The 22,237-nt window shown below is 50.4% G+C and overlaps 7 protein-coding genes across 7 annotated transcripts; 4 read left to right on the top strand and 3 right to left on the bottom strand.

Annotated features, from left to right (window-relative positions):
• Nucleotides 1-1,119: 1,119 nt before the first annotated feature.
• Nucleotides 1,120-4,749, top strand: TGAM01_v207161 (hypothetical protein; the record flags this gene model as incomplete). Its single annotated transcript, XM_018803772.1, has 1 exon — nucleotides 1,120-4,749. The coding sequence occupies one exon, from the start codon at nucleotides 1,120-1,122 to the stop codon at nucleotides 4,747-4,749; it is 3,630 nt and encodes a 1,209-aa protein (XP_018663145.1).
• A 2,873-nt stretch (nucleotides 4,750-7,622) lies between these two features.
• On the top strand, nucleotides 7,623-9,976 carry TGAM01_v207160 (hypothetical protein; the record flags this gene model as incomplete). Its single annotated transcript, XM_018803773.1, has 2 exons — nucleotides 7,623-9,456; nucleotides 9,561-9,976. The coding sequence occupies 2 exons, from the start codon at nucleotides 7,623-7,625 to the stop codon at nucleotides 9,974-9,976; spliced, it is 2,250 nt and encodes a 749-aa protein (XP_018663146.1).
• Nucleotides 9,977-10,800: 824 nt separating this feature from the next.
• On the bottom strand, nucleotides 10,801-13,751 carry TGAM01_v207159 (hypothetical protein; the record flags this gene model as incomplete). The annotated part of the gene is made up of 5 exons (XM_024550029.1): nucleotides 10,801-10,843; nucleotides 10,911-11,521; nucleotides 11,586-11,758; nucleotides 11,812-11,889; nucleotides 11,984-13,751. The coding sequence occupies 5 exons, from the start codon at nucleotides 13,749-13,751 to the stop codon at nucleotides 10,801-10,803; spliced, it is 2,673 nt and encodes an 890-aa protein (XP_024405195.1).
• Nucleotides 13,752-14,750: 999 nt separating this feature from the next.
• On the top strand, nucleotides 14,751-15,419 carry TGAM01_v207158 (hypothetical protein; the record flags this gene model as incomplete). Its single annotated transcript, XM_018803775.1, has 1 exon — nucleotides 14,751-15,419. One exon carries the CDS (start codon nucleotides 14,751-14,753, stop codon nucleotides 15,417-15,419), a length of 669 nt encoding a protein of 222 aa, XP_018663148.1.
• Nucleotides 15,420-15,532: 113 nt separating this feature from the next.
• TGAM01_v207157 (hypothetical protein) lies at nucleotides 15,533-17,385 on the bottom strand (the record flags this gene model as incomplete). The annotated part of the gene is made up of 2 exons (XM_018803776.1): nucleotides 15,533-16,472; nucleotides 16,535-17,385. The coding sequence occupies 2 exons, from the start codon at nucleotides 17,383-17,385 to the stop codon at nucleotides 15,533-15,535; spliced, it is 1,791 nt and encodes a 596-aa protein (XP_018663149.1).
• Nucleotides 17,386-17,699: 314 nt separating this feature from the next.
• TGAM01_v207156 (lactoylglutathione lyase) lies at nucleotides 17,700-18,926 on the bottom strand (the record flags this gene model as incomplete). Its single annotated transcript, XM_018803777.1, has 5 exons — nucleotides 17,700-17,875; nucleotides 17,937-18,210; nucleotides 18,270-18,706; nucleotides 18,787-18,815; nucleotides 18,880-18,926. 5 exons carry the CDS (start codon nucleotides 18,924-18,926, stop codon nucleotides 17,700-17,702), a joined length of 963 nt encoding a protein of 320 aa, XP_018663150.1.
• Nucleotides 18,927-20,446: 1,520 nt separating this feature from the next.
• TGAM01_v207155 (hypothetical protein) lies at nucleotides 20,447-21,789 on the top strand (the record flags this gene model as incomplete). Its single annotated transcript, XM_018803778.1, has 3 exons — nucleotides 20,447-20,811; nucleotides 20,876-21,509; nucleotides 21,577-21,789. The coding sequence occupies 3 exons, from the start codon at nucleotides 20,447-20,449 to the stop codon at nucleotides 21,787-21,789; spliced, it is 1,212 nt and encodes a 403-aa protein (XP_018663151.1).
• Nucleotides 21,790-22,237: the final 448 nt, after the last annotated feature.

The raw sequence follows: 22,237 nt of genomic DNA, 5'->3' as shown, positions 1-22,237 counted from the left end.
CCCTGGAGAGCTCTGCTCTGTGTGATAATAGCCGGCACACTTACTGTACCTATAAACAGCAACAGCAGCTCAATAGCTTTCAGCCCCTCAATTCCTTCTCACGTGGGACTTCATCTTCGTCTCCTCGCTTTTGCTTATTTCACTTCATCTCGTCTCCCTCATCTCGTCTCATCTCGCCCAGCATCTCCTTAATCCATTGCAATCAACTCTTGCTCACCGAATATTACCGGTACCGGCTACTTGCCACTTCCTCTTGCCGTCGCATTTAGATCTCGGGGCCCCTGTGCAAGCTGCTAGGCGTCTCCTCCCGCATTTTCGCCCCCCCACCACACCACCACCACCATCACTATCACCACCAACCCACTTGTCCACACACCCCAAATCGCAGCTCATTGGGGCCCTGGGCCAGCTCGCAGCCCGAAGCCCAGCGACAACGGTTGCACCACTATGACGCTTTTGACACCACCAGCTGGTACCTGGGACATCGTTGTCTCGGGCGGTACACGTATTCCGCCACGGTAGCACATACAAGCATCGCTCCCAAGACCGATTCCGACCAGACGCTCGAGAGACAGCACGATGGCAGCAAGGGTCGCTCCGCAGGGGGTGCGGTCGACAGCCCAAGCATGGTGGTAAGCGCCTTTAGATCCGCCAGCCGCACCCACACGCTGGCTGCCCATGTCCCATCCCATCATCAGCTCTGGCTCTCCGCCCACTGCCCTTTTTTTTCTCGTCCGACACCACTTTTGTCATCTCAATCTCTACCTCTTAGCCAGACGCCGCAGCCTCTCTAGACCGTCTGTTTGCCGGCTGCGCCCCAAAGCTTGACATCTGGCTCCCGCCCTGCCTAGCAAAGCACAGCACAGCAAAACAATCATTAGCCTGCCGCCACCCGTTGCTCTCCAGGAACATGGTCCCTGGCCAGTGACGTGACGCTGCGCATCTCCAGAGCGCACCAGATTAGGCCTACAGGGCCCCGGCTGCCTGTCTTGCATCTCTCGATAGAGAGCCACCGCTTCTCTCTTCTCCTGCCATAACCTCCCTCCCTCCTCCTTGCCGAATATACGGAGTACTTATCCTCGGGCATCCCCTTACGCTCGGCCCCAGCTGGATACAATCATGTCTTCCGCATCGGCAGCCGCTCCAGGGTTCTCCGTGCCTCACGACACCGACAGCCCTCTTAGCCTCGATCGCGACTTTGACTTCGACTCTCAGCCCCGCGATCCAGTGGTGTCTGGTGCCGGACAACTACAGCAGCAGCAGCAACATCAATACCAATACCAATATCAACAGCAGCAACAGCAGCCACAGGAGCGCTCATCAATCGACTCAAATCTACTATCGCCCTTCTTATCTCGAGTCAACAGTGACTCTCTCTCTCCTGCGAACCCCTCAGAGACACCTGCCGGATCCTCGACTTTGAGCCTCTACCAATCCAGTGACTACAGCGACTTTGACGACGATCCTTTCTTCGGCGCCAACTTTACCAATCCCGAGGTCGGCACGCCATCCTTTTTGGACGACCACAGCGTATGGGACCTCTCACTAAACAATACCCCAGCAGTTGAGCCTCAACAAGAACATAATGCCAACGACGATAATTATCATCCTCTAACCCCGGATCAGACTGCATCCGTCCACACATTGTCACCACGAAGCGAGGAGAGAACCGCTCTCACGCGACCGGATCAACACCAGCTACCCAGCTCCATCTCACCGCAGGAGCTTCAGAAGCCCTTCAAGCCTAATCCCCTTGTCATCCCAGCACCCCAGCTGACGCCGAGCCAGACGGACAGCACACAGTCTAGTGAGGACGGATTAGCACCTGCTCCCGTCGATATGAGATGTCAGAGTCCTCGCGTCACCATCTCCGTATGGGACAAAGATAGCAATGGCCCTGTTCATACCGTTGAGCGTTCTCTTGAAGATAGTCCGTCGACGGTACGAGGGGGCCTTGAATCAGCCGGAGACTTGATAATATCATCTACCGACTATGGCCAAGGCAAACCTGTTGCTAGAGATTCCACGGGCCAATGGCGGCGCGATCCTGCCACTGGCCTTGGTGGTTTGGACCCAAAAAAGCGACCTGGAGAGGCAATCGCCAGCATAAACGAGATTATGAGCCGTCAAGAAATTGAGGAGAAAAATGGCGAGGTCGACAAATGGCTTACCGGTAATATCAACGAGGTTGTTCCTCCAGTTACATCGTCTCCCGATGAGATCAGCTCCGCAGAAGAGCAAAGTCGCAACAGCAATGACAGCATTCCTCTTGGGGACCAAACTGAGAATAAATACATCCCTGGCCAAACTTATTACTCTCCCAACGGTGCTGGTCAGTTGGCCGACGAGGATTACGATATCATCTATGCTAATCGCAATTGGGCCGATGCCCCCATTCTTCCCTCCATCAGAAACAGTGGAGAGAGCCGACATCAACCTCAGAGCTCACAAGCCGCCATTGAGCGCTTCGAGAGAATGTGCCGTGATAATGACTCCATCATCTCTCGAGCGGCAACCTGGGGTACTCGCCGACGCAGCTTACCCAGCGTTGCCGACGTTGATATAGAGGGCATCACAAGCGGAAATTTTTTGAAGAAGCTCTCCTTAAGTCGAAGCGGTGATAGAAGCAACAAGCCTGGCAACCTCTTGAAGGAACTTTCAAACCTTGTTCGGCGTCCTAGCGGCTCACATGCGCGCAAGCGCTCCCGTAGCGGACAGCGTGAAGCTCCAAATGAACAGACAGAGCAGCCACCAACTCACAATAAACGCGATAGCCTGCCGCATTTGTCTCCCATGTCACGAACACCCAGCTGGGGGAAAAAGCACCAGACTCCCAGTATCAATACCGCCTTAGTATCCATGGGCCAGAACCTAGGTTCCATCGGCACTACACATTCGCGCGCAGGATCTATTAGCACCATTTCTCCGCCCCCCAAAAGTTCCTTCCCCAGCCTCAGCGTGAAAGGCTCTCTGAGACGACCGCGAAGCAAGTCAGACTTGCCCAAGCCATCTGCTGCCCCCAATCGCAGCAGTATCGATAATGGTCACTCCAGCCTCGCCGATATGTGGAGGAAATCTGGTGGACCGCCTGTAGCGGTTCTCAGGCAAGCCGCTGCCCCTGTCGAACCAGACGATGACGACGATGACGACGACGATTTTTACGAAGATAGCGACATGAAGATGAACCCCAATATCATTGATGACATCGCTCCAAATTTTGCTGGCTTCCAACAGCACATCCAGACCCTGAACCAAGCACTGCCTCCTGCGCATAACTACCTTGTAGATCGCATTGCCCACCAACAGATTATTAGGTACAAGCAGCTACTTAATAACAAAGTCAAACACCTCGGCCTTGGGGCCAACTGCCCTTGCGGCTCGCTGTGCTTGGCACTGGGCGGTTCAGCGAACCTGCTGACTTCACGGGGAGGAGATAATGGCAATGGCAGGGGATTGGATGTCTTACCAACGCACTACGACGACGACGATGATGTCACGCCGACTGAAGGCGCCATTAACCAGGAGAGCTTCCCGACTGATATACCTATGCCGCCAACACAGCATTTGCCGGCGGAGTTTGAATGCCAACTGTGTTACCAGAAGAAGAAGTTCCACAAGCCATCCGACTGGACCAAGCATGTGCATGAGGATGTGCAGCCTTTCACATGCACGTGGGATAAATGCCGGGATCCCAAGATCTTTAAGCGCAAGGCCGACTGGGTCCGCCACGAAAACGAGGGCCACCGCCATCTAGAGTGGTGGACGTGTGACGTTGAGGATTGCCGGCACACATGCTATCGCCGCGACAACTTCTTACAGCACCTCGTTCGTGAGCACAAGTTCCAGGAACCCAAGGTGAAGACCAAGGCGGCAATGAAAAAGGTTGGCGCAGTCGATCCAACGTGGCAAAAGGTTGAGCAGTGCCACATAGAAACAAACAAACAGCCGCATGAAGAACCGTGCCGGTTTTGCGGCAAGGTATTCCCGACGTGGAAGAAGTTGACTGTTCACCTGGCCAAGCATATGGAGCAAATCTCGCTTCCTGTACTGCGCTTGGTAGCGGCCAAAGCAAAAGAACTGGCAGCGGATACCATCATCAGCCCAGTCCAGGATCCCCCTCCACGGCACGAAATTCCACTCCTACCAGATCAAAACTCGCCTGCAATGAGATATCCGGACAATGGCCAGCAGCAGCAGCAGCAGCTTTCCACAGCGTCGCCAATGCTGCCGCCACCGCCACAGCAGCAGCAGCCGTCGATGCCGTATCCTCCGCAGGCCCAAAACCAATTCATGTATTCTCAGGTGATGAATCCTGGCCAATTCCACTCGTCTTTCTATCCTCAGTTCGACAACATCGGCCAAAACCTACACCAAAATCAGCCCATGGCCGCTAGCCCGCTAGTTCATGGGTTCGACCCCGGCCGGCGGGCTCAGGACCTGCCCGTCACCTCGGCTCCGTATGGGCAGGGGTCGAATCCCTATACCGCCATGGCAATCCAAAATGAGGTGGAGCCATTCCCACCCCTGAATGCATTGGGTTTGCAGAACGTGTCTGTGCAAGTTGCTGCTGCACCCCCTATGAACACGCAGATGTACGACGGCATGATGGACCCTTCGAGCGTCCAAGGCAGCCCATTCAGCGGACACGATGCGCTGTCGACTTACTCACATTCTCCTCACCAGGGAGCTACTATTCATCTAGATACCAAGGGCTGGGACGATGGACAGCAGGCGTCTGGGTTTTATTGAAGCGTTGAATGGCCATTGTGCGACGCAATTTCTTTATCTCTTTCTTTTTTCTTCCTTTCTTTTTCCCACTTGTTCATGCTCATTTCAGAGTTGGATAAAATTTCAAGGCATGGGTTCAAACAACTATTGGTGATTGTTGAGGGCTTGAAATGAGCAGTAGTAGATATTTGAACACGATTCCCCTGCAGTGGCTTGTTTTTTTTTTCGGGCATTTTTGGTTGCTGCACTTTAGCATGCGAGTTGGACTGCTGCGGAGAGCAGTATACGATATAGGGCAACTCCTTTCCTTTTTCTCCCTGGCCTTTTTTTTTCTTTGCATATTGCATTGTCTTTTAGCTATATAGCAATCTTTTGGAAAGTGTGTCACAGAAGCATAAAGCTTTCAATCTTGTCGGTTATGAGCCATTGACTTGGATAAAGAAGCTGCATGTGCCTTCCAACCCGATGCGTGAGGGTAATAAGGATACGCAGCATTTAACTCCATGCCCCCTTTTGTGTTCTCCCTTCATCACACAGAATCTGACGCGGCCAACAGGACTTTTGTATGAGATATAAAAGGCCGGCTGAGCATTCTTAAGCTTTTAAGCACTTCCTGCATTTATACTGCTATCTACTAGCAAGTACTTGGGAAAGTCTGGAGCATGTTGCTGATATGAGCCGGCATGGAGTAAATCGGAGCTGCACTAAATTTGCCACCTTTAAGCGAATTCGTATTAGTGCCAGCCAGGAGAAAATAGCAGTTACGCGTATGGATTTTGTGCCAATGCATGTATAATCCGGGCTTCTTGTATAACTTGGCAAAAGGCAGGTTACATCGTTTTTCTTCCTTTTCACTTCTTCTCGTTTTCTCGGCTATTCCTTGATTTAGAAAGAAACAGGAGCTGGGGTGGCTGTGTTTTGCTATGCTTTGAAGCGAAGACGACTGGGGTTTGTGCGGTGAGGTGCAGCAGTGTATGCAATGCAGTGCAGATCATGAAGTGGAAGTGGAAGAAGAGTGAACTTTTGGGGGATGAGCATCGAGACATTAGACAATCTATGGAGAAGCGAGCAATTCAGCATTCGATAGTCTTCTTGATTCCCCTCTTCTCTGAGAGACAATTCGTTGGTAGATTGTCTGATGAGGGCATGTGTTGATCATCTATCCAAGATGTCACTAGTCGAGTCAGACAATTTGCCTACCAAGATGGGGATGCGAGTGCGCATCTCCTCCACCAAAAGGCTGCATCTCCAATTAATTGCCTACTAGACGATAGGCGGCCTCTCGTCTATTTCTCGCCCAATCTAATTTCTCTCTTTAAAATCAAGAAAAAGTGACCTAAATTAAGACACGAAGAATTAGATTTCTATATATTCTTCGTTTTTATTTTTAGTGCAGCGCAGTGCTCGTTTGCCCCCAAAAGGGCTCATCTCGTTGCTGGCAGGTTTTTGGGCGAGTGCAATTTCGCTGGACGATCCCTGAAATCTTGGGCAGGTAGCTAGCGGTTGCCCCGTCGCCTGGTGCGTGGCTATCTGCAATGGCCATGTCGGACCCTGATGGAACAATTCAGGGATTGGTGGCAAGTCTGGTTTTTCGAGAAGAAATCTCAGTCCTGGATGAGCCATGCAAATGTCCATCACTCAATGCCTTAGGTATGTTGGTTATGGACTCATTCGCAGCCTGTATATGTGTCTACTGGCCTGGTTTGAGCTTCTGGCGGCCAGTTTCAGCGCCGCTGCTCGCCAGCCTCGACCCGCAGCTGGCCAATCAGGGTCTTGCGCAGGTACCAATTCCGACCCCCTTCCGCTGGATCTGCCCCTAAGACCGCTGGGAAGGGGCGGCCCATGCAGCGCCCAGGGACGGCGACTTGGAGGGAACCTTGCTCCAGCGCTGCGGCGAGGGGGGCCAGCCGGTACCTCCCTGGTAGCGGCACTCCAGTGGCTCCGCGAGGCTTGTATTGGAGGTGGGGGAAGGAGGGACCCCGGCTCTTGCTGGTGCTGCATCCCCTTTCGGCATGTTTCAACCGGCGACAACGAATCGCAGCTTGGGCCTCGCTTTCCTGCGAGTTTGTGGGCGGCGTTTGCCTCTCCTTCTTTTTCTTCTCCTTCTCTTCCATAATTCATCTGTCGTCACTTTTGTTTGTGTCTTCTCTTTTTGCTCTCGCTCTTTTCTATCCGTTGCAGCAACTACTGCTCGATTTTGAATTCCAGTCATTCATTTTCTGTGTTTTCTCTTCGCTCCCTCTCCTCGGCGACTCGCTCCTGGGCCTGCTCTTCTGCTATCAACCACTCTGTGATGCTTTGGGAGACCCTGCTTCACAGAGTGCCATAACAGTGAGCTGCGCCTAATCGAGCCTTGCCAGACGAATTGAGTTTTACTCACTACTGCCTCCCTTGTTGCGATTCTTATACACATCGCTCTCTCTCATTCCTTTGATGAATGTCCCGCCGTGAAGACAATAGCCGGTGACTGTACCAGACATACTGAATCTCTTAAGACGGCGACTGCATTGGCCACTCGTTTCCTTGCGTCGTCTCTTCACTTCTTGTCAGGTTGACCCTGGCCATTTTGGATACTCGCCCTGTGGGCGCTTTTTCCTTTCTATTGTCCATACGAGTGTCGCATCTTGCTCTCGACTTGGCAAGCTACTGATTTCAACGAGCGTTCTTCTCAGCGCATTGTTTGTTTTTTGTTACATACCGAGGATATTTGAACTTTTTTGCTTCGAATAATTACCTTCTATAATCGATTTAACCATATAGACTATATAAACCGACCGATACGGAGACGATTGGCAAAACGAATCTGATTTGAAAATTGATACTGCATTGGGCCGATTGCCATATCGAGGAATATACCCAGCGGCTTGCATTTTAGTAGGAAAGATTTACGAAATATGGCTCGAACAACATCACAATCAAAGACCCGCAGGGCATTATGCTTGGGAGCGATGTTGATGACGGGAGTCATGGGCGATCAGATCCTGACGACAACTGGTTTTACCGACTGCGGAAGCTTGCCTTCCATCACGATTCAGCAACTCAGCATAACTTATGACAACGACGCCAAGACCGTCACTTTCGACATTGAAGGAGTCAGCACTATTAGCGAGAACGTCACAGCGAGTCTCGACGTCACGGCTTACGGCGTCAACGCATTCACAAACTCCTTCAGCCCTTGCGACCCAAAAACGTTTGTCAACGAGTTGTGCCCGTTGCCCAATGGGCCTTTTTCTGCACGCGGAACTCAGCAAGTCCCGGCTCAATACGCCAACATGATTCCGGCCATTGCTTTCTCTGTCCCAGATATCTCTGCAAAAGCAGTTATGAAGCTGGATAGACTGTCTGATAAGAGCATGGTGGCCTGTATCTCAGCTGATGTTACCAACGGTAAAACCATGAGTGTGCCAGCGGTATCATACGTTGCTGCAGGCATCGCCGGTGTCTCTCTCGTTGCCAGTGGTATGACTGCAGTTGGCTCGGCCATGTCTGGGAGTGCTGCGGGCTCTGGTGTTGGAGTTGCCGGCCTTAGCCCTAGCTTCACAGACGTGGCTGGATGGTTCCAAGGCATGGCCATGAACGGTATGCTCTCTGTCAATTATCCACCTGTTTACCGCAGCTTCGCAAAGAATTTTGCATTCTCTGTTGGTCTCATTCCTTGGAACGGTCTTTTGACCAACATCGACACTTTCCGAGCCAACACTGGCGGTAATCTTACCGAAGACAGTGTCGCATACCTACGAAACCTCACCAGAGCCCTGGAGTCTGGCTCCCAGACAAGCAGCTCGGATGCTGGTGTTCTTGCAAGACTCGTGCGCCGTGATGATGTGGACATGAGTGGCGTCACGGGCCAAGTCACCCAAACAATATCTGGCATTAAGAACTTTGCAGAGTCGTTGAGTGTGCCAAAATCCGACGTTTTCATGACAGCACTTCTCATCGTTGCCATTGTTATTGCCTCAATTGTCACGATTATCTTGCTTGTCAAAGTTGTTCTCGAAGTCTGGTCTCTGTACGGTAAATTCCCAGAGTCCCTCATCGGATTCCGCAACCATTACTGGAGATCCATTGCTCGAACAATTACTTCTCTCATCCTGCTTCTTTATGGAATCTGGGTACTGTACTGTGTCTTCCAATTCACTCTCGGTGACTCTTGGGCGGCCAAGTTGCTGGCTGCTCTTTCTCTTGCAATTTTCACCGGCATCCTCGCCTTCTTTGGCTTCAAAATCTGGATTACAGCACACAGGCTCAAGGCCCAACATGGCGATGCCAGCAAGCTCTATGAGGAAAAGGAAAACTGGCTCAAGTACTCCATGTTTTATGAGGCCTACCAGAAGAGCTACTGGTGGCTTTTCATTCCCACGATTGCTTATACGTTTATCAAGGGCTGCATTGTTGCCGCGGGAGATGGTCATGGTATGGCTCAAACCGTTGTCAGCTTCGTTGTCGAGTTGGCCATGCTGGCCCTCCTGGTTTTCACCCGCCCCTTTGAGCGCCGCTCTACCACTATGATCAACATCTTCATTGCCGTAGTCCGTGTGTTGTCTGTAATTTGTGTCTTTATCTTTGTTGATGAATTCAACGTTGAGCAGACGACACAGACCGTCATGGGCGCCGTCATGATTGCCATTCAGTCTACGCTGACTGTTGCGCTTGCACTCCTTGTTGGATGGAATGCTATCAATGCTACCATCAAGATGAACCCTCACCGCAAGCGCAGAAAGGATATGGGTAAGTATCTTTGTGCTCGTATATCATGCCATATTACAATACCTTTTATTTTTTATTTTTATTTTTTTTATTTTTTTTTTTTTTCACTAACAAATCACTTGCAGAAAAAATGCGCGAAGAAACGGATGATCTGACACCTCTCGATGCCCGCAACACTATGCTCATTCAATCCAAGGCCGACCTCGAAGCATCCATGTACCCTCCTATCCCAAATGAGCACGAGGAGAACTTGCCTCCTTACTCCAAGACTGGAGACCGATACTATGCTCCCAGCATCCCAGAGTCGACGTACCACCCGGCACTGTCTTCGGGTACTACGCCAAGCCCCATGTATCGCGATTTAACCGGTTCTCGACAGCAAGGCGAATCAGGCCACGACTTTCAGCGAGACTACTTTGCTGTAGGCGGGGATAACAGTCGACCGAACTCTAGAGGCTCCACCAGAGGTCATAGTTCAGATGGACATGGAGTACAGCCTCACGAGTTTGTAGGGTCCCAGAACTACTCAGGATACCGTTAAATGTACAACCGTGATGGCTCTCGTGAGCCTTTATGAGATCTCAGCCGGCAAAGATTCTTTTGTATCAAAGATCGGCGGCCATGGTGTAAGAGAGTTGTCTCTTTTGGTGGATTGTAGAGAGCCGCGACATCTTTTATGTATTTATAATTCACTCGCTTATTCCTTCATTTGTGTCATCATTTTAAAAAGTTGTGGGCTATTTGTGTATACGTATTCTGCATTCTGTTTGTTTTCCTTTGTGTTTTAGCCGTCTCTCTTACAGCAAAAGTCCTAAAGTTCTTGATAGAATTGGATATATATGGGGAGGCTTAGCATCAAGTACATGAGACTTGGATTAGATGAATAGACTTTACTTTTAGAGCTTTGACCTCAATTCATCGGATGTCCTTCTGTGGTTTGAGATGGCTTACTCCATCAAGCTGAGACGGTTGTTACCCTAGACTACAAAAGATTCTTTGTCTTTTCTTATTTGGCTATTTACAGTAACTTACTCTTGGCTAACATGTTGAAAGGTGTCAAAAATCATAAATGGATATTGATGAGACGATTCGACTGCATTCGCATTAGACGTAGGTATTCCAGGAAACGAAACAAGCTGCCCCATAAGAATCAACAGCCATGTGTGACCGTGATACATAAAACTACTACTAATGATAAGGAGTGGTAGTAAGAGCAAAACTATATAATTGATGATGCATACCGTTTGTACAATATCATAACCCAAAAACAAGGATCAAATGTCTATCTAGCAGGTAACTTCAAAAACAAGCAAAGGGGGACAAAGGTATCGTCGTTTCATTGAAGGAGGAAAATAAAGTGATTTACTAGGAGGATAAAGCAAGGCACGCATCAACAGCCAGTCCGACCCTATTTGGCAGAAAGTCTAGGTTAGCTCAAACTTCAGAATAGTGAGATGGAGCATATTTCAACATACCTTCCCTCCTTTTGGTAGACCACGTCGCTGATAATGTCCTTATCTAGATCAGGAAACATGCCTGCCAGCGTCTCTACGATATTTGCGTGCTCGGCACGATGTAGCCTCTGCGCCTCGGCAACCTCTGCACTCGCCTGTCTCGCTGCCGCTTCTTCTGCGGGAAGAGGATATCTTGAGTCTGATCGCCGTCTGTCTTCGTTCTGTAAGGGCACGTTTTCAGGGAAACCCAAGGGACGGCCTATCGGTGGTGGTGGTGGTGGCCGGGGCGCTGATGATGAGGCGCCATCATCTGAGAACATGCGGCCAATTGTGGTGAGCGGATTTTGGATTGTTCGTAATAGCCCAGTGATGGGCGCGGTGATGTCTGTGTCATTCTGGTCCGTTGAGCGGCGGGGCGCAGACGGCCCTGCGCCATCATATGAAGACTCGGGGGGTCTGGACTTTTCGTTGAATATCTGCTGCTGCTGCTGGTCCTGGGGTCTCTTTGGAGACATGGCTTGGTGCTTCTCTGCGATTGCGGAGACGGCAGCCTCGACGTTTTTCTCAAACTCCTCATCGGTTATGGTTAAAGAAGTACGATCCATGTTCTCAATGAACTGAATTGCGCCCATCTATACGGAGTCAGCATCTATGCAAGGAAATGAGAAAAGAGATGATGAACGGATATGTGCTTACTAGAGAAGAGAGGTAGTATCCTGCTTCTCCACCAAGCTTCTCTTGATTTCTGAAACGCAGGATATACTGTACGTTGGACACCAAGTGCTCCGGATTTGACTGGAGTACAACGTAGATAAGCATCGGCATGAACGAATCTGCCGATGAATCCGACTTGCTGTGTTTTAAGAGGCCTGTTAAATTAGCAAGTGTCAAGTGAAGTGTAGGAAAGAGCAACAGTCCTCACCAAAGATCACTTTGCAGCAGTTCAAAACGCAAATGATTTTGTCTCTGGGCGCTCTGTACGATTTGATTTTCAATAGCTCTGGTACAACCTAGTTAGCATGGGATAAGATTGTATGTGTATTTTGTCACTGTGCTGCTAGCACCAAAATCCATGGGGTAAAGAGTAAGCTCACCCTGCTGCGCCAGCTTAAGGAAACGCCTGCCACTCTCCTCGATAGGTGGAATATCCAGATGAGCTTCCTTGACCCAGCCGTAAATGTTGATTCTCTGTGTCAGAACATCGTCCCTCTCTATATCTTCCTGATGCTGGCCTCTACGGCCAGGGCCCAGCGGCGGATCGCCTCCCCTCCTTCTTGGCTTTGCTCCAGGGATTGGTTTTGGAGGCGGAATCGCCGGGGAGAAAGTCTGGGTGTAAAGTCTGTTCATGACGAGCTTTTCCATGCCTTCACGGGCATTGTCAAACTCTGCATCCGAAACGTCTCGCCATACCTCAGACACCACCATCTTGTTCGCAATAAAGGCCAAAAAGTCGCTGATGATTTTGACCTGCTCGTGGACCATCCATTGGCGCTTTCCAAACTCGAAGAGGAACGACTTGAGATATCTTGCCACGGGATCCGCTTTCTTATTCCGCAGCTGTTCTAAAAACCTGTGGAAGTCAAAGGGAAGAGTGGGTTCGGGCTCGGGTGCTGGGGGCGGCGGTCGGTGCATGGACATGGTGGGTGACGCTGGTGAGGCAACACTGATGGGTGGTAGCCGTGCGTCTCTCGTTCTCGGAGGCGTGCCCATAGATCCGTCTTTGGGGGGCACGGGCGGTCTTTCGTCGTCACCACCGGGCGTTGAGATGTGCAGGGCATTGAGCCCCTGGAGCTGGCCAGCCAGCCCGGGTGAAAGAGGCTCGAGGCTGGATTTTCGAGGCGGATGCTGCAGCGAGGTGCCCAGCATGGGCGATGCAATTTCTAGTCTCGGGCTCATGACCTCCTCGGCATCGGGACCGCCTCCGTCCTCGCTAAACTGCTCCATGATGCTCTGGATCTCAGACTGTGAGTCCTCCTGGTCATCCTGGCCGGCATAGGGTTTTTCATCTGATTCGGGGTTGGACCTGGTGGGAGATGTCTCGTCGTCGGTCCGGGTTGTTACGGAGAGGGCTCGAGAAGGCGGGCGAGAGGCCATGGGCGTGGGCGGTGTCGGATCGATATAGCTGGGTCGCTCTGGTGCGAGAAGCAGGCTGGTTGGGTAGTTGGGCCGCATAAGTGACGATGGGTTGGCGTCGGCAGGCTTGATGGTCAGGATAGAGGAGTCGATGGCGTCGTCGGGCGTCTCGACTGCAGCTGCGGGCTCCTTGGGCGCAGTGGGTATCGTCTGCTCGTGTGCCTCGTCTGCAGGAGCTTTGTCGAGCTCCGCATCTGCGTTTGTCGGTCTGCCGGCGCCCTCGTCGCTGGCCATGGCTGTGGTCGCTGCTGGGACGGGTGCTATGGAGGAGTGCTGGGTTGAGAGCAGCTCGTTTGCGTCTGAGCTCGTAGCCGTAGCTGCTGTAGCCGTAGCCGTAGCCGTAGCTGTAGCCGTAGCCGTGGTCGTATCGGTGGCTGTTGTAGCGATCGCCGCAGGGATTTTCACGCTCGTGGCGTCTGTCCGGATGCTGCTCTCTGCGTCCGCTGCTTGGTCGGCCTCGGCATCAAGTGAAGATGTCGCTGCGGTCGCCGTCACAGACCGAGTCCCCGCGTCGTCGCCGTTGTGGCGTGCACCAGCGTCTGGATCCGCATCCGCGTCCGCATCAGGAGCCGCATGGGTCGCTGTCGTCGAGCCTTTGCGTGTCGCATCAGGCATCAGCCCCGCCGAGGGGTCTTGGATGCATGTCACCTCGGAGGCATCCGCGCTGCTGCTGCTGCTGCTGGGCTGCTCGACTCCCGGCGTGCTGGGAACTTCTGGCGGTGGCGACATGCACGTGGATCCAGCGTGAGGCGCGAGAGAAGAAGATTGATAGGAAGAGAAAAGAACGGTGACAGTGAGGGAGACGCAGAAGAGAAGAGATAGCAGGGAGGAAAGGAGGTTGTGGAAGGGAGTTGGAGAAAGGAGCAAGAGGGACGAGAGCTATGGATGCTATACCCTGGTAGAGTCGGGTGGCTGTTGGAGTGGGACAAGTTGAAGCCGCCACTAACTTGCTGCTGTGGGCGTCAACCCGAGCCCAAGTGATACAAGTGAAAAATAAAATTACAACAACAAGTCAAGGTAATATTCATGTACATGTAGTCTTTTGTCTTTGCATTCCACGTTATAAAATCATGGTGTTGGCCAAGTGATGCTCTTCAGCTGCTGCTGAGACTTTGCGTCGCCGCTGTCTCAAATGCGACTCCAGCAGTCTCAGGTTTTAGCGACACCCTCACTGGCATTTTGTCGCCAGAGCCGTTGCGCCACGTCTTTGGCCCTGTTGCTTCCGGCCGCTTAACAGTTGACAGTGGCTCGGTATTGGAGACCTTGCCCTAATTTACGTTTAGAAGATGTAGGTACTCGTTTGCACCTTGGATACCTATCCTTAGTAGTTGTATTCTGCTGTGAGGTGGGCTTTTAGCTGCGCACATCTGGAAGCAACAGCACTTCTTCTTCGCCTTGCATAAGTTGTTAAAGACTGCTGAATGAGTTACTTCTGATAGATTTTGAATTTCAAGCAGGCTAAGCGACAATAGCAGGCATCCAATGAGACTTGGTGGCTACTGGACGATCCAGCATCGGCATAGACTCATTCGCCGTCGTCATGGCAGAGTCATCAGCCGCAGCTCCGCATCTGGCACTGTATTAACCGATCTATATATTATTCCTATATTATCAACAAATGAGAGCATCTCACTATTTTCAGTTGATACCAATCAATTCTACTATAGTACTCTATGATTGAAACACAACGATCATATGCGTAGTTAATTGAACCTTGACAATACAGCCATGTCTCATCCCACCGAAATCCCCTACCGCCAAATCCGCGCCTCCTACGACGATCAACACATCATCGTCTACCAAGCCTACAAAACCTCCATTGCCGACGCCGCCATCAAGGCCCAGAAACTCAATGCATCCCCCGACTTCAGCCCCGGGCGCATGACCTGGATTAAACCAAGCTGGTGCTGGATGATGTACCGCTCCGGATACTCCTACAAAGACGCCGGCCAGAGCCGCATTCTCGCCCTCAAGATGAAGAAGCAGGACTTCTTCGGCCTCTTGGAACAGGCCGTCCTGTCTACCCATCCGTCTCCGCATGCCCACGTGGATAAAGAAAGCACCAACAAGACGGTGGCTCACGAGAGGCCAATGGATGTGAGAGTCCAGTGGGACCCGGAGCGGAATGCGAAGCTGGAGGGGCTACCGTATAGGAGTATCCAGATTGGCATTCCGGGGACGCTGAGCACGAAGTGGGCGGATGAGTGGATTGTTTCGATTGAGGATGTCACGGAGAGGGCGAGAGAGCTGAAGAAGGCGCTGGAAGAGGAGCCGGATGTTTCGACGGATGAGTTGGTGAAAAGGGGCCTGGTACCGGAGGAGAAGCCGCTGGATGTGCCGGAGGAGATTTTGACGCGGTTGGAGATGACTATTTTGGGAGTTCCCGACGAGTTATAATGCATGCCTCTATCATCTTTGTATAAAATTAGTTTGTAGCTCTTTATTCTGATATCCAGAGTTTGAAGATGCGCGTGTACGTCTAATAAGGCCATGAGCTTTTCTCAGAACTATCATCTCCTTGATTCCTTAATCGCCTCTCTCAGCTTCAAAATTACGTTATAATGCAATCTCGAGTGCCGGCTTTCTAGGTCAAACTCAACTCGCAGCACCTCATTCAGCAGCTTATGCTCCATCACTCTGTCTTCCCTCGCCAGCACATCGTCAAACTGTCCCGCCGCAACCTTGTCCTTTTTCACAAACGCATACCATGGCACTGTGTACAATGAAGGTGTGCCCAAGGGATTGGGAGGGTGAGGCTCCAGGCCTATCACGAGACACGTGCGCCAGCTGTTCCATCCGCCATATTGCTTGATCTCGAGCTCCAAGAAGCCGAGTTTGGTCGGCTGTGTAGGCTCAGTGGCTCCCAGGTCGGAATCGGGGTCAAAGCTAAGTACAAATGTTCCGCTTGCGTCGGATGGTGTTTCTTCAAGGGCCGAGCCTCGTCGGTTTAGGCTTCCTGGGAAGGTGTTTGCTGAGGCACTTGTGGGCTCATCGAAGAGCCAGTCGGCATCATTGGAGAGCACGCCGATCATAAAGGGCTTATCATGATTTAAGGGTACCACTTCGGGATGGAACAAGATGCCCCGGGGGGATCGCCGCGTGGATAAATTATGCGGGACGAATATCGGTCGAGGCTGAGCTTCTGAAAGGCGATCGTAGCCCAGGCGATAGCGTCTGAGATCTTTGGCGACCTTCATGCGGTTCATTGATACCATTAGCAAATGGTCTGTTCGTATGCGGACGAATTCTGTATCGTTGTGCCACTGCGTCTTTTGGAGGATAATGGCTGGTGTCAGCTCATGCGAGACTTCATCTCGGCCCATGTCGCAGTCTAGCACTGCGATGAAGATTGTGCCAGATTCATCTCGAGGGTGAGGTGTTAGAGCGAGTTCAACGTCTAGACCGCGGCTAGAAACTGCAGCTACATAGTTTGAGCTCCGTGTGAGGTATCTGAGTACGTGAAAAGGAAGTCATTAGCTGTGAGCTTCATATAACAGTAATAAAATCCACACCTTGCTCTTTTGATCACATAGTCACCGCCTTGATGTCCAAACGCTGCAGGACTCTCTGCCAAGAGACCCCAGAAGTGCTGTCTCTTGGATAATTCCTCAGGATATCTCCAAGCGTAAATAGAGTCATCATTCGTAGACTTGATAATCTCCTCCTGCAGCCGCTTGAAAGCCTTGACACGGCCCTCTCCATACAGCAAAGGCATGTTAATGTCGAATAGCCCGAGCAAGCAGTATGCCATGTCTTCTGGCCGGGTGGTCTGGCGATTAGCCGCCCAGCTCATCTTTTCTGCAATGGAAAAGTCATCCAAGCTCTGTTGCTGGCCGCTGGTGTGCAGAATCACGGCCGGGATCAAGGACACTCTCGTGATGGCTTCCTGGAGAGACGTTCTAGTGCCGATGAGCTCCCATTCTTGAGAGTAAAAGTGCACCTCGGGGGGAGCAATCAGCTCTTGCAAGGTCCAGCCTCTGCTAAACCAGCGGCATTGGGCAAACTGAGAGCCGTCTTTAGTTGGGTCATCTACTGATGAGACGTCCTCGAGATATGCGATGCAGACTCCGGCCTTTTCGTACCATTGAAACATGGAGTTGATGGCCTCAGACAGTTCTGAACTGCTTTTTTTGTCGATACAGCAAGTATCTATCCAAATGTAATCGAAGCCCAGACGAGCTGCTACTTCACAGCTCCGGCGTATCTTGTCCCAGCCTTCAGAGTCCGTCGTCTTTTCCTTGGCCAGGAGGTCCGCTAGCGTTACTTCATCCCTGCCCCATGTGTGAGATAAGATGGCATATCGAACCTCTTCATTGGTAGCAAAGACCTCGAGGTCTTGAGATTTGGTGTTTAGTAATAGCATTTGAGGAATATTGTTACAAATGAAGAAATCTAAATTTAAAGCGAATTCGCTCTGTTGATCGCCAGAACACGCGACGCCCACGGCTTAGGCAGGCATCCCAGCATTTAGCCTCAGTGGGCCGTGCATAAGCTGAAGGAGCTGCATCCATGAACTGGGCTATTGATGCGCTACGCAGATGGACTTGTTTCATCGCTTGCTTAGTATGCTTAATTGGGTTGACAAGGGCCAAAATCTTGTTACAATCTTGTTGCAAGCTACATGTACTTTTCCTCATGATACAACTATATACTGCTGGCAGAAAGTTGACATTTGACTTAGACAACATTCTTGTCGCTGTACTTGTCGTTCTGCACAATCTCAATCCAGTAACCGTCGGGGTCCAGCAAGAATGCAACATTGCGCATGCGGCCATCCGTCAGCCTCTTCTTCCAGTTGCACTTGAGGTCCTCGAATCGCTGGCAAGCAGCGTCCAAGTCGTCAACAGAAACGCCTATAACTTTTGTGTTAGATTGAAATTTTTACAGCAACTCATTCAAATGAGAAATGCTCACAGATGTGACCAAAGCCTTGAGGCTGGTCGTTGCCATTGTGGTAGGAAAAGTTCTCATCCTTCTCGGTACCGTAATTCCAAGTCAACTCCAGCAAGCCTTCGCGGTCGCTTGTTCGGCCATCTTGAGGGACACCCTGGGTGCCAGGGTAGCCGAGGAAGTAGAGGTTGAAACCCGAGTCGGGAGATTCGTTGGTCCTGAAAAGAGACATGCCTAGAACATCTTGGTAGAATTTGAGAGACTTTTGGGGATCCTTGACACGGATCATGGTGTGGTTCTGATAACCAGAAGAGTCAGTAACTGAATTCCCGTGAGCTGAGGACAGTCGCTTCTCACCATGCGGTAGGTTGTAGTATCAGTTTCTTTGATGTTAGCAGTCTCTTCAATCGGCTTCTGGCCAATAATCTCAACCCAGTATCCATCAGGGTCCAAGGCAAATGCAATGTGCTTCATACGCCCGTCGGTAAGCTTTTTCTGGAACTTGTATCCAGCATCCTCGATGCGCTGGCAAGCGGCCTGGAGGTTGTCGACGGAGATGCAAGTGTGGCCAAATCCTCGGTGAGGGTCTTTGTTTCCATTGTTGATAGTGTAGGTAGGGTCATTCTCAGTGCCGTAGTTGTGAGTAAGTTCGATGACGCCCTCGCGGTCAATGCCGGAGTTTCCAAACGAAACAGCACCCTTGTTATTGTAGGCCAGGAAGTAGAGATCAAACTTGGCTTCAGGGAATTCAAGCTTGCGGACTACGCTCATTCCAAGGAACTCGTAAAACTTGACTGAAGGGAAAGTAAGCATATGTTTTGCCACTCTGCGACGTGATATGACATGTATGATACAATGCGGAAAGCAGACTTACCAGACTCCTTTGGGTCCTTGACTCGAATCCTTTTGATTCCTTCATTAGTAAGAGAAAGAGACACGATATACACGCAGGATAATTGAAGCATACATCGAGTGATTGAACTTGTAGGTATTGAGATCCGTTTTGGCAGCCATGGTAGCGAAGCTGAATTGCTGTCTTACACGAAAAGAACTGTGCACGCTTTTTGCCCCTCGCAAATACTGATGGCGGGGTAGCTGGTGCAAGGCCCTGCAGAGAATGATGAAGGCGGGAAAATGCTCTCCTTGTGAAGGAGATGCAGGTCCTTTGAGTATTGGAGAAGCTGAATGCTCGACTCGTGATGCTTGTATAACAACGACAATAGAAGTTGAACAAAACAAGATGACTCGCTGTGAGATTTTTGTTTTGCTTTTATACTGAGGCAGCTCGGCTAATCTTGAGCCAGTCTCCGACGTCAGAGCTCCAGTTCGCAGCTGCCCCTCATGCATCCACCTTAGTCATCCAATCCGAGAGGGGCATACGGATGCGCTAGAACTATTTCAACAGTATGGGAAGTTGATTACTTGACAGGTTCTCGGTAAAGCGGCAATAGAGCAGAAGAATTGGATCCTCTCGCGCTTCAGAGACGGATTTAGGATATTAAAAGAGAAAACTATTGGGCGGAAAATTCATACAAGACAATTGGCTTCTTGATTGTCGGTCTGGGGGATGAGAATATTTGAAGCATGGCTTTGTGTGTTTGTTCCTCGTAGTGGCTGGTGCAACTTACTATGTAAGAGTTCCTCTAAGCTATGCGCATACATGCACCTTTGATCGACTTACAATGAGTCTTAATCTACCAGAAAAATTGAAAATATTCCATGTGTACTTGCTCTACTTCTCTAATTCTAGAATCTTGAGATGGAAAATTAACTTGCAAAGACCGCGAGAAGTAAAGATTTATATGCTCATTGTAAGGATGCTTATACTTAACGTGCGCTCTCTTGGCTTACACTCTTCAGGTGTAGATACACTGCGCTATGATGCAGAACAGCGCCCCATTTATACACAAGCCTGCATAGGTATCGTCTAAGAATTTTATCTATGATTCTGCTTTGCTCGTAACATTTTCAATTCTATTTGAAATCTAGGCTCAGCCACATCCTGAATCGAATCTAGCTTCTCTCAACTTCAAGCCCCGTAGATTCAAGCTGCGGTTATAAGCGGGGCCATAGACGCCTTAATCCTGTTAATTCTTGCTCAGCCTTGAATCCCTAAGTTTAGACATGGAAACGTTCATCATTCAGCCGTGTAACCCCTATAGCTACTGATGAGTAGTTGCTATGTGACAGATATTTAGCATCTTACGTGAGCTCGTCAACCCTCGAAAGAGTATGTGGAGATGCCAAATGTAGGAATACGCACATCGCTGCCAGGTCTATACGCCCAACGCCAGGAGTATACGCCCAACGCTGCCGGTATACGCACAAAGCGCACTGAATGGGGTGATGATGAATCAAATAAACTGAAAATCAAATAGACAAAAGAAGCAATTCGCGGTATTGGAACAAGTATAAGAAGGAGGTCTTGCCACCAAAGAGGAATGGATATCCCATCAGCCATCAGCACAGAGAGCATTGAAAGCATTCGACCTTGATATACTCTCTACTATTAACTCGCGGCAAAACAAGACACAATGAGTGGCCTTCTCCCTCTCGTTTCACTTGGAGCTCTGACTCTTGCTTCCACTGCACTGAGCGCCCCTACAGCCTCTGATACAGTCGCGGCCACCAAGCAATGCGTCCAACTCCAGATCCCCGTCTCTGTGGCGGCCACCAACTACCACTATGACCAACCCCCTGTTGACAGCAACATCGACGCCATAGACTGGACCGTGAACATTACCACTTGGAGCAGCTCCAACTGGACTGCTCGCATTACTGGACCCGTCAAGATCAACAAAACATACAACATCGGCGCACAGTTGTGCGTGCCGTCGCAGAAGACCAGTAAAGCCGGCATTTTGCAGATTGCAACCCCTGGCCTTGGGTTTGGCAAAGAGTTAGTGATGAATCCTATGGTTGAAAGCCAAATATGACGGATTGCTGATAAGTCTTTGATTTAGATACTTTGACGTGCAGATTGATCCTCAACAGTACTCCTACGTTGATGCCGCCATCAACAAGGGCTACTCCGTCCTCTCTTACGACCGTCTCGGCACCGGTGCATCTGATAAGCCAAACGCTTATGATGAAGTTCAGATTCCAGTGGAAATCGAGATCTTGGCCGGGCTGACCAAGATTGCCCGCGGCGGAAAGCTAATCAGCTCCTCCAAGGCCACCAGCAACGCAAGCGCTGCGTTCGACTTTACGCCTACCAAGATTGTTCATATCGGCCACTCGTACGGCTCTTATGTAAACTCGCTCATGCTCATCAACTACCCCGACATCATCGACGGCGCCATCTTTACCGCTCTTTACCCCAACAGCATCGAGGCCACCGATCCGCTCAACGCCTTGAACTACAACCACGATTTCGCCAAGGAGAGCGATCCCGCCCGCTTCTCCGAATACGGCTCGGGCTACTTCGTCTTGGATAATGAAGCAACTCTCCAGAAGCTGTTTTTCCAAAAGGCCTCCCTGGACCCGGCGCTGCTTACCTACGCAAACAGCATCAAGCAGCCCGAGGCCGTGGGCGAGTACTCTTCTGAAGAGGGCAACCCGCTCGCACCCGCTCCCGGTTACAAAGGCCCGTTGATGGTGAGTTTGGAGATCTCCAAATTGCTTAGATAAGATCTAGACGATTAACTAATTTTTTCTCTCACAGTTTTTCATTGGCGAGTTTGACAACTTCGTCTGCAATGGCAATTGCAACGGGATCTATAGCGAGGACTTTGCTCGCCAGCTTTACCCAGGCGTAGCCGCAAACGACCTTACCTATTACCTGCAGCCGAACACGGGTCATGCCTCCACAATGTCGAAGAATGCTTCTGCCGGCTATGAGGTTATGTTGGGCTTCTTGGATGCTCGAGGCTTGTAATTTGGGGGGCTCCCCTTTTCTTATATATCCCACAGCCCGCTTTGTTTCACCATTCGTAATACGGCTGATATCTACGTTCCACGCATGAAACATCTGCTTTTCTAGAATTTTAGACATCTGCGAGATAAACATGGTATTTAGCAACTTTAGTACTAGCGGAACATATACTTGATAGCTTCTTGAAGCTTAGCGTTGTACATTTATTTATTTATTTAATACAGCATATATAAAGCTTTGCGCTATCCTCAAGTTCAGCAGAACCAGACCTTGTAGTCGCTAAATTTATTTCTACTGGGTATTGTACTACAACTTGGTAGACTATGACATATGGATGCTTCATAAGCCGCTGGTTTTGTTACAGTAATTGCTACAACTCCGGTTATCGACTTCATATTCTGCCCTGTTTGGTTTAACGGTATAGCATGAGGCTCATGCAGCTGCTTACGGA

Source organism: Trichoderma gamsii (genome assembly GCF_001481775.2).
Source record: "Trichoderma gamsii strain T6085 chromosome Unknown Scaffold_26.2, whole genome shotgun sequence".
Taxonomy (NCBI): Eukaryota; Fungi; Ascomycota; class Sordariomycetes; order Hypocreales; family Hypocreaceae; genus Trichoderma; species Trichoderma gamsii.
Note: the sequence above shows the minus strand (reverse complement) of the source record. Positions and strands in the feature narration are given on the sequence as shown.